The sequence below is a fragment of the Jaculus jaculus genome, chromosome 2 (assembly GCF_020740685.1).
Source record: "Jaculus jaculus isolate mJacJac1 chromosome 2, mJacJac1.mat.Y.cur, whole genome shotgun sequence".
Lineage (NCBI taxonomy): Eukaryota > Metazoa > Chordata > Mammalia > Rodentia > Dipodidae > Jaculus > Jaculus jaculus.
In genome coordinates, this window is record NC_059103.1 from 57266096 (window position 1) to 57280222 (window position 14127).

Genomic DNA, 14127 nt, shown 5'->3' on the forward strand with positions numbered 1-14127 from the left:
GGGGTCCAGTGATTTTTCCCTCTCACAGCAGGAAAGGCATTTGGGATCATGATGTGGGCTTCTAAAATCACAGGGGAACGGAGTAGGAACATGCAGTCAACCCTTCGGTCAGGGCCTATGATCATGTACCCCATAGAACAACGATAGGAAAGTGCCAGGGAGATCACTGGAGCTGACCACATAGATAATAGGAATTCCTGCCTTACTTAAAATTAGTATAATAATAATCTCACAGGACAGTGAAGTCGTGTATGTAAGAAGATCAATGCTGTTTTTGATATATAATAAACTCGGCAAACTCGGTCTTCTGTTTTCAGAGGTTATTCGGGCAGCCAGAAGGGTGCTGTTACTCTGTAAGATGCTGCAGTACTTGAGTGGAAGGCAGTCATGTGTCACAGGATCTCAGAGGGACATGCAGCAGGAGCAAGTGGCATGATGCTGCTCAAAGGGCCAGATGACAGCCATGGGGTGTTGGTGGTGTGAGCCTATGTGGTGTAAGCATTCAGGAGTCTCTGCACCAGTCTGACAACTGCAGGGGGAAAAGAAGGCCCCAGTGAAGGGTGGGAGGAGAACATACAGTGGAGCTGGGTGAAATTTATCTCCTGATTTGATAAGATCACCAAGCCAAAGCCTGCTGAAGACTGGGCTATGAAAAGTTTTACAAGCATGTGGAGAACCAGGGTTCTCCGTAGCCGAGGACAGTGGGAGGGGAAAGCATGGAATGATGTTTTTGAGAACACCATAGCTATAGACTCTTGTGAAGATGAGTTTAAGGAGTTTCAGATGTGGTGAGGCTGGACGCTGCACCACTGACTACACCTAAACCAAAGCAATCAAATGCTGGCTCAGGGCATGCCCCTTCCCAGTGGGGTTACCCTGTGATCTTCCAGGGCTATTCTGTGTCTGCAGGTCCACATAGCTGTGACTTTGGAGACAGACAACATGGTTTCAGTTCCAGCTCTGCTACTTAATCTCTTGCAGATTCCATTTCTGCTGAGTGGCAAAAGGATGGCCTCCTCTGTCCATGGTGTGTCTGGAGTAGAAGCATCCTCCAGACCCCCAAACAGAGAAGACTGCACACTGCTCTGCAGCTCGGAGTCAGGGCACAGGAGACAACTCTGAACCCCAGACAAGGTTATGTGTGCACACGTGCTCTCAGTAGGAGGGAATAGCAGACACGCTTCGTAGGCCTGTGACCCATGGGCATGCTCTCAGCTCAGGATTCTTGTTCTGAGACCTTCCTCTCACTGTGGCATGAAGAAGGGGTGCAGGTGCTTTGAGTTCAGTGCAGATTAGAATTGTGGCATATTTGTGGAAAAAAGCCAATATATCTCTGTTCAGATCAACGTCCCTGTGTGGTTTCTACAGTACACCTGAGCCTGACAGCCTGTGCTGCCAAGGAAGGACCTCACTGAGAAGAGGAGTTCCTCATGCCTTGAGAAGCTGAGGAAGGCTGTGGACAAAAAGCACTGGGGCTAGAGAAGGTCCTAATGGAGCTGTTGGCATTTGTCTTTAGAGCCAATTCACACAACTCTGCTGATTGAGCTGTGGCCTGCCCTTCCTTAGCTGCCAGTTTATGAAAGAACTGTTAACTGAATGTAATGTTTTCCTTAACATGTGCTCAAAACCATTTTAGCTTCTTTGCAAGGGAACCTGTTACTAAATGACATTTCAATAACCTCTAGTTTGCACTTACTAACCCCCCTACAAGGTGATACATGTCAACAATTTGCCTTCCAAAATCAAATCTACTTTGCAACTCTAACAATAAGCCATGGATTTACTTGCTCCTGTGTAGATCATAGCTTAAATATGAACTTGGTTTATAGTGTAGACAATAGCTTAACTATGAGCCTGGTTTACAGTGTAGACCATTGCTTAAATATTTTTTTTAATCTATTTATTTGAGAGAGAGAGAGAGAGAGAGAGAGAGAGAGAATGGGCGTTCCAGAACCACCCCTGCCCCGGCCACTGTAAGTGAATTCCAGACACACGTTCCATCTACTGCATCTGGTTTGCATGGGTACTGGGGAATCAAACTTAGGTCCTTTGGCTTCACAAGCAAGTGCCTTAACCATTAATCCATCTCTCCAGTCCCCATAGCCTTAATATAAGCCTGGTTTACAGCGTTGACCATAGCTTAAATATGAGCCCAGCTTACAGTATAGATAGTAGCTTAAGAAGAAGCCTGGTTTATATGCTCCACACATACTACTCACACATTATTTTGAGATAGAGTCCCTATGTAGCATAGGCTGACCTTTAACTCATGGCAATCGTCCTGCATCAACCTCCCAAATGATAGGATTATAGGCATGTGCTACTATGCTTGGCTCAGTTACATTTTAATGACACACTTATGTTCTATTAATACATAACAGTCTAAAACACAAGTAAAATGAACAAAGATGTTTGTTATATTAAGGTTAAATTTATATGATGCTGAATAAAAAATCAGTAGCAAAGCAGGCATTGAAGTGAAGCGTCTATTTTCAGTTGTGGAGATTTTAAGGCAATGGAAGTTCTGGCAGCATTTCTTTTCTAATGAATTAATATGAAGATTAGAATCGAATGTGTGAAGCTTTTGTATTTACTCAGATGTTTGTCATGAGTTCCAGTTATCTAAATCACTCATCTATCCTTGAATCCTTTTGGACAGACCCCACTCTGTCCTGCATGTCTAATGGTGCAGATCATGGAGCAGATGTCTCCTGACCCAGGCCAGTGTCTGGAGACATGTGGATTAGCACCAGAGGGTGGTGACTGTTGAGCTGATCAGCAACCCACATGCACAGAATGCCCCACGGCAAACCCCCAAATGTTAGCAATGCCTGTGAGCAACCCTAGTCAGGAGCCAGAATGTCTCACTGAGCATGAAGAGGGCCCGAGAAGGTGCTAGGCTTCCCGGAATGCCCTGGAAGCCTGTCTAGTTCTGCTCTTTCACAGACATATGCTACCTCTGCAGTCTCAGAACATGGGCACAGGGACAAGTGAGGACCAGTGATGTGCTGTGGGTGCTGGGCCTCATCCAAACCTAGCTAGTCAGGACCTGCTCTGACCACTGAGGTGGAATCAGTTGGCTTTCACATCACAGTGTTGTTGCTGACCTGACACTCCCTGTAACTGTCCTTCCCTCTCTCCTTATGCTCCCTCCCTCTCTCCATCTCTCCCTCCTCCTTCCATCTTCGTTTTGTCCTTTTTCCGCCTTTCTTTCTCTCCTTCCTCCCTTCCTCCCTTCCTCCTTTCTTCCTTCCTTCTTGCCATGGGAGATATTTTATATATCTTTATTCATTTATTTATTTGAGAGAGAGAGAGAAAGAGAAAGAGAGAGAGAAAGGGAGGGAGGGAATGGGCACAACAGGGCCTCTAGCCACTGCAAACAAACTCCAGATGCATGTGCCACCATGTGCATCTGGCTTATGTGGAATCTGAGGAGTTGAAACTGGGTTCTTAGGCTTCACAGGCATGCGCCTTAACTGCTAAGCCATCTCTCCGGGGCTCATCTACTTTAATAATGCCTATGTTATGATCTTGAATACAGGCAGAGAAAAGGCAACAGATACCTTAGAGCTTACTTCACTTATTTGCTGGTTGTGGACTACCTCACAGGGAGGAGAGATCACTGTTGGTCAGCCTCAGTTCAGGAACCTTCTTGCCCTTTCCTTGCTGCCCTGGTGTTCACAATACATGATGGGACCAGGCACTACATGAAATAAGACTCCCCTCTGTGTGGGTAGTATGCTGGCAAAGACCCTCCTCTGTGACCAAAGTCTGATGCAGGTGATCTTGGGTTACTCCGTGTCCTTAAGAATGCGGTGTAAGAATTCTGCAAAGGCAGGTTAGTGAAAACTCCTCATGGTATGGTGGACATCTCACCACCTCCCTGCCTGCAGTGGTGATGCCATGGAGTCAGCCAGGAACACCTAGGTCCTCATAGTGGTTTTCCGTCTAGTGATCCTACTGTAGATTTCCTACTGTCCTTAGAGGAGTCAGTGAAGGTTAATCTCTCTCCTTCACTTCAAGAAAGGCCCTAGGTCAGGGGTCCTTACATCTTTTGCTATGTCCCCTTGAATAGTCAGTCTTGCTATTTTTAGCAAGTGTTTAACTTTTTTTCCCCCCAATATACCAAGAGTTTCTTTCTCATCTCACCTAACATAGAACCTGGCACACACTGGGAGCTCATACTGTGCTGAGAAAATGGCAGGTCATAGAAGCTTTTTAGCATCTGGTAGGATGGCATCTCTATGTCACAGTGCAGATTTTCTGGGAATCTTTCTGCAGTGGTAAGCTCTGTAGAGCTCTACTTATGGGCTTTGTGGCTGAAATTCTAGTGTTAAAGTGACCAGTGTTGTGTGTGAGAAGCCTTTCCTCTCAAGGACAGTTCTCAGAGATTTACAGCACACTGGAGATGGGTTTCTTTGTTCTTCCAAAAGGGAGCACTGGATGCGGTTTTCAGTGCCCCCCCTGCTGTCCTAAGGCAGCATGCAGACACAGGAGAAAAGAGAGGACAACCTTGCTCCCTAGCGTGAAGTACCCTATTTGAGCCAAAGCCAGCCTGCTGCAGAGCCGAGAGTCACCCCCCTGCTGGGGCGGAGCTGCTCCTCTGAGGAGAGGTCGGCTGGAGAAGCATCTACATACCTTCGATGAGAAGCATAATTGCCGGTGATGTGTCCAGAGCCGTCACAGCCGGGGGTGGGGCACCTGCGAGTGAACATGCAAACGGGGGAATTTACTTGAAGGAAATAAAATTCCCTGGATAATTGACTTTTTATTCATCCAAAAGGCAAACTCTTTATTGCTTAACCTTGCTACTGAGAGAGGCTAAATTGATCTGGGAGCTCCCTGGCTCCTTCACCAGCCTGACCACATATAAATCTGTCACTGCCTTCTTCCTTCCCACACAAGGACATTGCCAGAAGGACTATGAATTTTTGTGACTCCTTAGGACTCAGTCTCTGAAGCATCTAACTTCCCCTTTTACAAGGCCACTCCACATGGCCTTTCCCTCCAAATATCTCCCTTATTGTTACTCTGAATCAGCCACAGCCCACAGGGCTCGTCAGCACCGGAATCCACACACCACGCAAGCCACACGGGTGGAAAGATGTACACCGTGGCTGAGAGTATGGGCTAATTCGATCCAGCCTTGAACAGAGTTCCCTGCACAGCTCCTCACAGCACCAGCCAGTCTGGGGGAACTCAGGGTCCAGGGAATGCAGAAGTCCATACCAGTGCTGTGTGGTCAGGACCCCCATCCTCCAGCTACCGAACACTCAGGACACCTGCACCAACTGAAAGTCTGTCACCTTTCCTGCTTGGGTGCAGTGTAGGAGATGGGGATGCATGCGCGGAGCCAGGGAGCGCAGGCCAGCCTCTCCACTGTGTCTGTTTAAACTGATAGGAAGAAGGGAATTCATCTGTCTTCTGAAGTCATGCTCTCAAGGCTCTAGGAGAGAATTGCTTTTGAAGGGTTTCATAATGATTGCTCTCCATGGCACTTATTATCAATGCCATCCTACGAAGTAAACAGACAGTATTGCAAAGACACCTCTTAAAGTTGTTTCCTTCCTTTTTACCACGACAAGGAAAAAAATTAAAGGGCAGAAATTAAGAAAAAAGTTCTTGTTCCATTGACCAACAAGCACACAGTGATTGAGCTAGCAAATTGCTTCCTGGTCTTGTGTGTCTATCCCTTTCCAGTGAGTACCTAAACTCAGGCCAAGGACAAGGTCACACATGGCAGCAGTTAGCAGATGCACTTTGCTCCTGAAGATCTTAGATGCCTTGGCTCAGGGAGGGGCTGTGCCCAGGGGCTGGTTGTTACACTGAGAGGGTACAGTTAAGGATGGGCCTTCTCCAGGTCAGATGACTGTGTCAAGGAGCAGGCTGGACACACAGGAAACGGAACAAAGTTCATGTGTGTGTGAATATTATATTTTCACACTTGGATGCATAAAGCAATTTTCATCATTTAGAAAGTTTTCTCATTTTTATTGATAGTTTCTATATTGTTTATCAGGGAAAAGTTTAAGTTTCAGCTTGTGCTGTGAGGGAAGCAAAGCCAACTGATGGCTGGGAGGTGGGGCTTCTGCTTTGCCTTTTTGTCCACCCAGCCACCTTAGCTGTTGGACCTCTGAATAGGCAGCGGAATGAGGTTGTGCATTTTGAAGAGCGGCATGTGTCAGCAGTAGCTCCAGTCTGGAGTGGAAACCTGGGTGGTCAGTGTAGCGATGTTGGTTTACACTTCCTGTCCTATTATCAGACCTGTCAAGGCTAAGTAGGTATTTTTTAGTAACTCAGTGGGTGAGAGAAGCAGCTCACTTTATTTTATTTTATTTTATTTTTTTTCGAGGTAGGGTCTCACTCTGGCCCAGACTGACCTGGAATTCACTATGGAGTCTCAGTGTCGCCTCTAACTCACGGCAATCCTCCTACTTCTGCCTCCCGAGTGCTGGGATTAAAGGCGTGTGCCACCACGCCCGGCTGAGAAGCAGCTCACTTTAGATGATCAGTCTCATCCCATCAGTCACAGTCATACAGGGCATCGTGTGTGTGGTGGGGGAGGGGGAAGACACATGTGTGGGTATGTATGGAGGACAGAGACAAGGGTTCTCATTGGCTAGTACTTGCCAAGGAGGCTAGCCTGGCTTCACAGGTAGACCCAGGGATCTTCCTGTCTCCACCTGGTGTTTGAGTCATGCCATTAAACCTAACTTTGGGTTATAGGGATCCTCATTCTTGCGAGGGAAGAATTTTACAAGGAGGGAACCTTGGAAGTCTTAGGCCATTCTGAGAGAGTCTGGTCTTCTTGATAGTTTCTGTTTTGAAAATATATCAAATGCAGTGTTTCCAACCAGCTAATAATATACAGTTGGCCTTATTTTTTGAGCTAGGGAAAAGATGTTTTTTTTTTTTAATTTTAATTTTTGTTTTTTCAAGGTAGGGTCTCAGTCTAGCTCAGGCTGACCTGGAATTCATTACATTGTCTCTGGGTAGCCTTGAACTCACTCACAGAGATCCTCCTACCTCTGCCTCCCAAGGGCTGGGATTAAAGACATGTGCCACCATGCCCGGCCAGACAAAGATTTTTAAACTCTTTTGAATTTAAATGTTTAATGAAATTTAACTTAAAATTTGCTCATTTTGATATGAATAAATAGTTTTCATGCCTTTTGTCTTTTGAGGATATAATTTTCTATATTTTTCCTCAAGATGAAAATGAGGCATTATTATCAAGAAACAAGACAATACAATGAAAATCATCTTACTGCTTTCTCTTGAGGGGCACGCACACACACACACACACACACACACACACACACACACACATTTTAAAGTATCCTACCTTATCTTTTACAAGGGTATAACTCATCTATTAAAGGCTCAGCTGTTAAAGGTGTTTGCTTGCAAAGCTTTCTGGGCTGGGTTCAATTCTCCAGTACCCATATAAATAAAGCCAGATGCACAAGGTTGCACATGTGTCTATAGTTTGCAGCAGCAAGAGGCCCTGGTGCACCCATTCTCACTCTCTCTCTTTCAAATAACACACACACACAAAGTATAAAAATGCCCTCTTTCTACCATAAGGCTAGAAAAAAAATAAAGCAAAGGATTTTGCCCATTTTCAGAGTTTTCACTGTGTGAGTGTGGCTGGGGAATGGCCACACTCCAGAACCTGGCCAGGTGAAGTCTGTACTAACTGCTCTGCCTCTTGTGCCTGTGGGGACCACTCGCAGCCAGCAGGCCGTGCTGTGGGGCTGAAGGCATCTTTCCACAGGAAGGGAGGCAGCAGCAGGCGCCCCTGTCCTTCACTGTGTAGGGATAATGGCCTGTCAGGTCTTCATCAGTAGCTCTGCATGGAGCTCAGACCTGTTGGCGTGCTGCCAATCCCCACCCGTAGGTGGCGCCTCTGGGCTATGAAAGGCAGCTCCATAAAGCTTCAACTGCTCTCCCAGAAGCTCACATTCATCCTTACCTTGACTCAAGGCCTTAAGGCTTTTAAAAACTTTTAGATTTACATACAAATTTTCCAGCTTTAAGGCATCTTAACATTCAAAACCACAATTTTCTGCAGCCTTGAATGTGGGAGCGATTATTCATCTAAAAAGTAACTGCCTCTCAGGCCTGTCTGCTGCCAGGCCTTGATGGTAGGAGGGGTGTGCAATTGACTCTCCTCCAGGAAAGGAGGCCCACGTGGGACAATCCACATCCCTAGGATAGCATCAGAGGCAGCATGAGCACACAGCTTGGGTTTTGAAACTGCCGGAGAGATGGGCTGAGTTTCCATGGAAACGGCCCTCAGCTCCCTTGGGGGAGCTAACAGGCTCTCAACACTGAAGTGCTCTAGGCCAGCAGAGGGACGTTTTAAAGGACACTGCTCAATGGCCCTTCTTGCTTTCCTAATAGTTGCCATGGACAACGGCACCTGGGCTATTTTAAGCTATGTAAAGTTTCTTAAAGAAAACGTTTTGCTTTATTGATATATATATTTTTTTCTTCTCTGAAGATATTATGGGTAAAGACACCCAGAGAGAGGAAATGATGAATAAGTAATCTCACAATCTTTACTTACTGACTCACAGAACTATTCAAGGCAAAAACTGATCTCCTGATCTTGCTATACCTTAGTTTGGTGTCTATGATATTAAGAGAGCATAATTTTGGGGATAACCTATTGTTATCTGGCTAGGAAAATTGGTTTTGTATAAACATTGAAAAATATTGATGGAAATATCATATTACGATACTTTAAATAGTGCTTAATTTGAGAGATAGAGACTCATGCAAAATTTAAGAAAAAAATAATAATTCGGGAGTCCTTACAGCCCGTGCATTTTGACCTGGGGGTGCAGCCTTTTGCAACAGACCTGACACCAGAAAACAGTGGATTCTGAGGCCCTGGTCCCTCTACCTCCTGCATTTCTTTTTATGCTTTACCCTTGACGAAATGCTGGATGTTGGGCTGGAGAGATGGCTTAGCGGTTAAGCGCTTGCCTGTGAAGCCTAAGGACCCCGGTTCGAGGCTTGATTCCCCAGGACCCAGGTTAGCCAGATGTACAAGGGGGCGCACACGTCTGGAGTACATTTGCAGTGGCTGGAAGCCCTGGTGTGCCCATTCTCTCCCTCTCTCTATCTCAAATAAATAAATAAAAACAAAAAAATTTAAAAAAAAAAGAAAAGAAAAAAAAAGAAATGCTGGATGTTGGTAAGAATTGCCACTGGCCACAGCTACTCAGAGGGTGTAGGCTACTTCCTCTAGCATCATAAAAGAATCTGCTGCTGGTGCATTGAAACATGTGATCATGAAACCAAAGGATTCTACATTGGCACATGTCACAAAGACAGGATGGTCAGCACACCTCAAGTTTGCCTTGGGGTTTTCTCAGCAGACACAGACTTATCACACAACTCTGTGGGTGTCCTCTTCTCTATAGAACCATAGCCTGGAGATAGGGTTCTAGTGTGGCAACAGTTACATCCCCTGACTGAAGTTGCCTTATTGGTTAATTATTCACAAGTGTCTTATAAATGCATCTTCTATATTGTCATCACACCCCCTCTCCTTTAAAGAGACATGTTATTTGGATTAAGTCATTGTTCAAAATTATGTTAAGAAATGTAATATGTGACAGTCTTCATGATGGGTGCATCTTCTGCTTAAATGAGTGCACACAGCTAAAGACAATTTACTGCTCATGGTGTGTCATGGGGACACACATCAAACCAAGGCCATGCACAATACTGGCCCAGAAACTTCCCGGGGAGGTGTCCAGGATACAACCAGCACCCTGAAATTTGTTTTGCAGAGGTTGCATAAGCTCACGTGTGTTTGTTGGACACAATATGGGTTATCATGGGTCAGCTGTTCTGTACTCCATCTGCTTGGAAAAGAGAGTCACAGTGACAGACAGAGGGTAAGACCCCCTCAGGTGAAAGTCCCTAAAATTATGTGAGCAGTGTGTGTCTGGGGCATAACCTGGCACTCCTGCTGGGTAAGACAGAGCCCTTACTCATGCAGTGGAGGCCCCAAATCAGTGCATAAAATATCATGAAATGACACATTAATTATCACAGAATAGAGGCAATTGCTTATTCAAAACAATCAATCCTATGAACAAAGGTGACATACACTGCCTCCCTGGCGAACTCTGTCTGGACTTGCAGTGTCCATGACTGGTCACTTTGGGTTGAAGACTTTCACACACACTATGATTTGGAGCCAAAATGTCCAGAAAAGACAGGATGTTTGGATTGATAGCATTCTATGTGGGGCAGATGTTCTTTAGTGTTTTGAAGAATTTCACAAGAGTACTTTTTTATAGCCTCATTTGTCCCTATTTCATGACAGCCTATCTAAATAAAGCACAAAACACATTTTTAAAACCATACTCTTTGTTTAGTGACCTCAAATTGAAAATAAGTAAAAAAAAATGCAAAATCAGACATTTTTAAAACACATCTATAAAATGAGGATTCTGGCCAAAAGAATCAACTTTTATCCCAATTATAGAAAAATTCCAATTAAAAAGATTTCTTCTAAATAAATATGGTTCTAAAGGCAAACTTAATTTTGATTGTTTCTTTCTATAATTGGAAAACAATAAAGAAATCTGGAGAAAGAAAAAAAAAATAGAGGCACTTTGAAATGAATGTTTAACACACGCTCATTCTTGTGCTACAACTCTGCATTTTTTCCACAAACAGAAAGAAACCAGTTACTTATCAGAAATATACACAGCTTCTGGTCAGTTGGTTAAGTGTGTTTCTTAAACCTCAAGGAAAGACACCGTCTTATAAGTTGATTTTCAATTTGTAAGGTTTGATCATTTTCTTTCTTTGCAATCTCACCTTAGGTGTGCATCTTTACAACCTTGTTTGGGCCTAATATAGCACTTGGTGAATCTGGCACTGGGGCTAGATGTCTCCCCAACCACCTCCTAAGGTGTCCTACCCCAGTAGAGCCCTTCTCCCAGTTACACCAGGAGCTCTAGGCCCCACCTTATTTCTGGCCTTTCTTTCCGAAAGCTTCCCTCAGGAAAGGAAGGAGTTGGTGTCTTGCTATTTAAACATGCTGACTATACAGTTGTGCCAACAAGCACAGGCCCTGGGCGGAGGCTGCATCTCCCTAAACCTGCACAGAGGGTCCAGACGGGAAGATTGTGGTATTTGCCTCCACCCTGGGAGATTGAAGGGCTTCCATTCTGTTCTGAAACCCCAGAGACAGGTGAGGGGCTTCCACAGTGTGAAGATGAGGACTTGGGAGTCATGAAATCTCTCAGATTCCAAAGTACCAAGTGGACTTGCTTGGATGGGAGGCTTGCTTTTGGATGGAGGTAACATGAAAAACAAAATACCTACTTTTATGTCCCAAGCACGTTCCTTTATAAGTTTTCCACTCAAAACCAAACCAAGAAATAGAAAATAATTAAAAAAAAAATTTCCTTAACATGATTTCCAGGTTAGGTGTCTGAGTGGATTAGGCCTCTGGTGCTCAGAAAGCAGAAGTGTCATTGTAGAAGTGAGACTCAAAGTTCTGGTTACATGGGTCATAGGCTCCAGGGAGCTGTGCAGCTCTCGTGGGTCGAATGGGTATCTATGTGATAGGTACTGCAGCTAAGGCTCCCTGATACCCAGCACAGTGGTCTCTGAACTCGGGGACCTGTTCTGAGAGGTGGTCTGCTACTGAACAAGCATCACAGAGACAGATCTGATGGTTGAGCCTGAAACAAGGCTGAGGCTGTGGGGCACATGCGTGCTATAGCCTACTGCTCCTAAGCTACAGGCCTGTATGGAATATCGCTGCATCGAGTGCCACAGGTTGTTGGAACATCATAGACTAAGCATAGATAAAATGTGGGAAATAATTCTATGAGATCACCATAGTAGACGCTTTCCTTCATTGGCCCACACGTTGCTAAATAGCACTGACTAAGCATCCTAGCCAGAAGACACATGGCAGTCTACAAAGTTTATTTGAATCACAGGCATTTCTAGAAGGCAGCTTATTGTTGATGTTGGGGATCACATGCCTGCTGTCAGCGCTGGGGTGGCCTCTGACATGCACCAGGTAAGTTTTGCCTTCAGCCCCTCCCTCCCCACTCTGGTGGCCCACAGTGCCCATGGAGGGTGTGTCCTGCACCAGCAGTTGGTGTTCAAGGATACGGGACCCACCATGGAGCTGACCAGAAGCCCAGCTCTGCATCAGGCTCATTTCTGCCACTGGAGCTCAGGAGCAGTCCGTGGGCGGCACCTGGGCTGCATGGCAGCGTACTGGCATGCCGCATGCAGCTCTGGGTTCTTACGTTTCAGTCATGCAGCTACAAGTCTCAACTTGAACATCATCTCTGTGGATCATGCTGTCCTTGTAGTCTGGGGGTGGACGCCTAACTCGGATCCCTTGGTGCCAACACTGTGACCTGCTGCACGGGCTGGAGGGCGTCCCAGGTCCATCAGCAGTGGGCTCCTGTCAGTGTGGCAGCACGTACCTAGCACATCCTGATGTCCCATTCACTTAACGGGATGTGTCCATGGGAAACTGCTGCCAGAGCACATGCACGTCCAGCAGCAGGGGCAGCTAAACAAGAGGCGGGGCAGCCGCAGTCAGAACCCATGCAAAAAAAAAATACAAAAGGTGACTAGTGCAGCGGGCTCAAGGCAACAGAAACCACCATTCCTGACCTGTCACCCTCGCGCAGTCAGCACGGAGCATCCACCACAATGCTCACGGTGCGGGGGGTTCCTCATCTGACATGCAAAGGGCTTTCATCCAGAGCTGGAAGGTGGGGGCCAGACCTAGATAGAAGTACTCACCTTCAGTTGGTCACACTGAGCACTAAGTCAGATCCATTTATGTGGGATGGGAGGCCACTTTCAAGTTTCCTAGGCCGGTTGTTGGAATGGACCTCTTTCTGGCCACAGGCTCAGAATGGGTGTTGTGTCTAAGTACAACCATGACTAGTCTACTCAATCCAGCATTGGATGGCCCAGAAATGTTCTCACAAATGGAGTGAAAAGCACTCGTGAGCATATCCAAAAAGACCTGTCAAACATCTAATGGCTTCCTTATATTGAAATACATTAAGAGGTACAGGAAGGGAGGGGCGGGGATCCCTTGCAAAGTCTGCTCAACACCCATGTTCTCAACCATGAACAAGTGGATTGCATTCCAGACAGACTAACCCACCCACAGTGCTCTTCCACTGTGGCCGCAGTCAAGAGTACACACACACACATGCCCACACAGCTCACAGCAGCTTGAGGGAGGTGGAGAGGACCAGGCCTGGCTGCCATCAGCTCAGACACGGTTCTTAACCGGAGGACTTCGAGGCCCAGAGCATCAGAGAGATGGGCCTTCAGACTCGGACACAGATTTTAGGGGAGACAAGCTGGCTGCCTGGTGACTTCTCAGGCCATCCAAACCCACAGTGACACAGAAAGTCAGTTCCATTTCTCTCTATGGATGACAATATTGCTGTTCAGCTAAATGCAAAAGGAGTTTCTGTCATTTAAAAACCGGTCAGTTCTGAATGCTAACGCAGGGGAGACCGAATGTCCAGGACAGTAGCAGGAGGACAGAGCTGCCTGTTGGGGAGGTATGCGAGTTTTCTTTCTGGCTGAGATGTTGTTGTTATTCTTTAGTATTATTAGTTGTGTTTTACCTGCCCATTTTCCTATGTTTGTTACATCCATGGAACATTTATTTATTTATCTGGGGTTTTTGGCAATAGGGTTTTGCTAGCTATGCAGCCAAAACTAGCCTCCAATCCCAAATCCTCCTGGTTCCATCTCTGAGTGCTGGGAGTACGGGCAAGGGCCACCATGCTTGAGCAGGATCCCTTATTCTCTGCAGCCATTCTCCTGCCTCTCACAGAGAACATTTGGTATTCTGTTAGCTTGAGGACCCCACACTGCACTGCAGCCTGTGCACCCTGGCTTGCTCACACCCTAGGCTACTCCCCGTTTTCCTCCCGGATCTTGCCTCTCACTCCTCTCCTCTTGGTTTTATTGGTCTGATTTTCAGTTAATTTCCCCTCATTGAGTCTCTTATCCTGAAAAAAAGAAGCTTTTCTTCTTATACAATTTGCCTTTTTCCATAGTCTCAGGAAAATTTGTTTTTGGTCAACTCAA

General features: G+C 45.9%; 1 protein-coding gene across 15 annotated transcripts in view; it reads right to left on the reverse strand.

The window, feature by feature from the left end:
* The window catches only part of Myt1l (myelin transcription factor 1 like), a 456412-nt gene that overhangs the window by 40244 nt on the left and 402041 nt on the right, over positions 1-14127 (reverse strand). For all 15 annotated transcript variants that reach the window (XM_045143668.1, XM_045143670.1, XM_045143672.1 and 12 more), the window contains one exon: positions 4639-4701. In XM_045143668.1, the coding sequence (XP_044999603.1) occupies positions 4639-4701 (63 nt within the window). The remainder of the gene's footprint in view (positions 1-4638; positions 4702-14127) is intronic.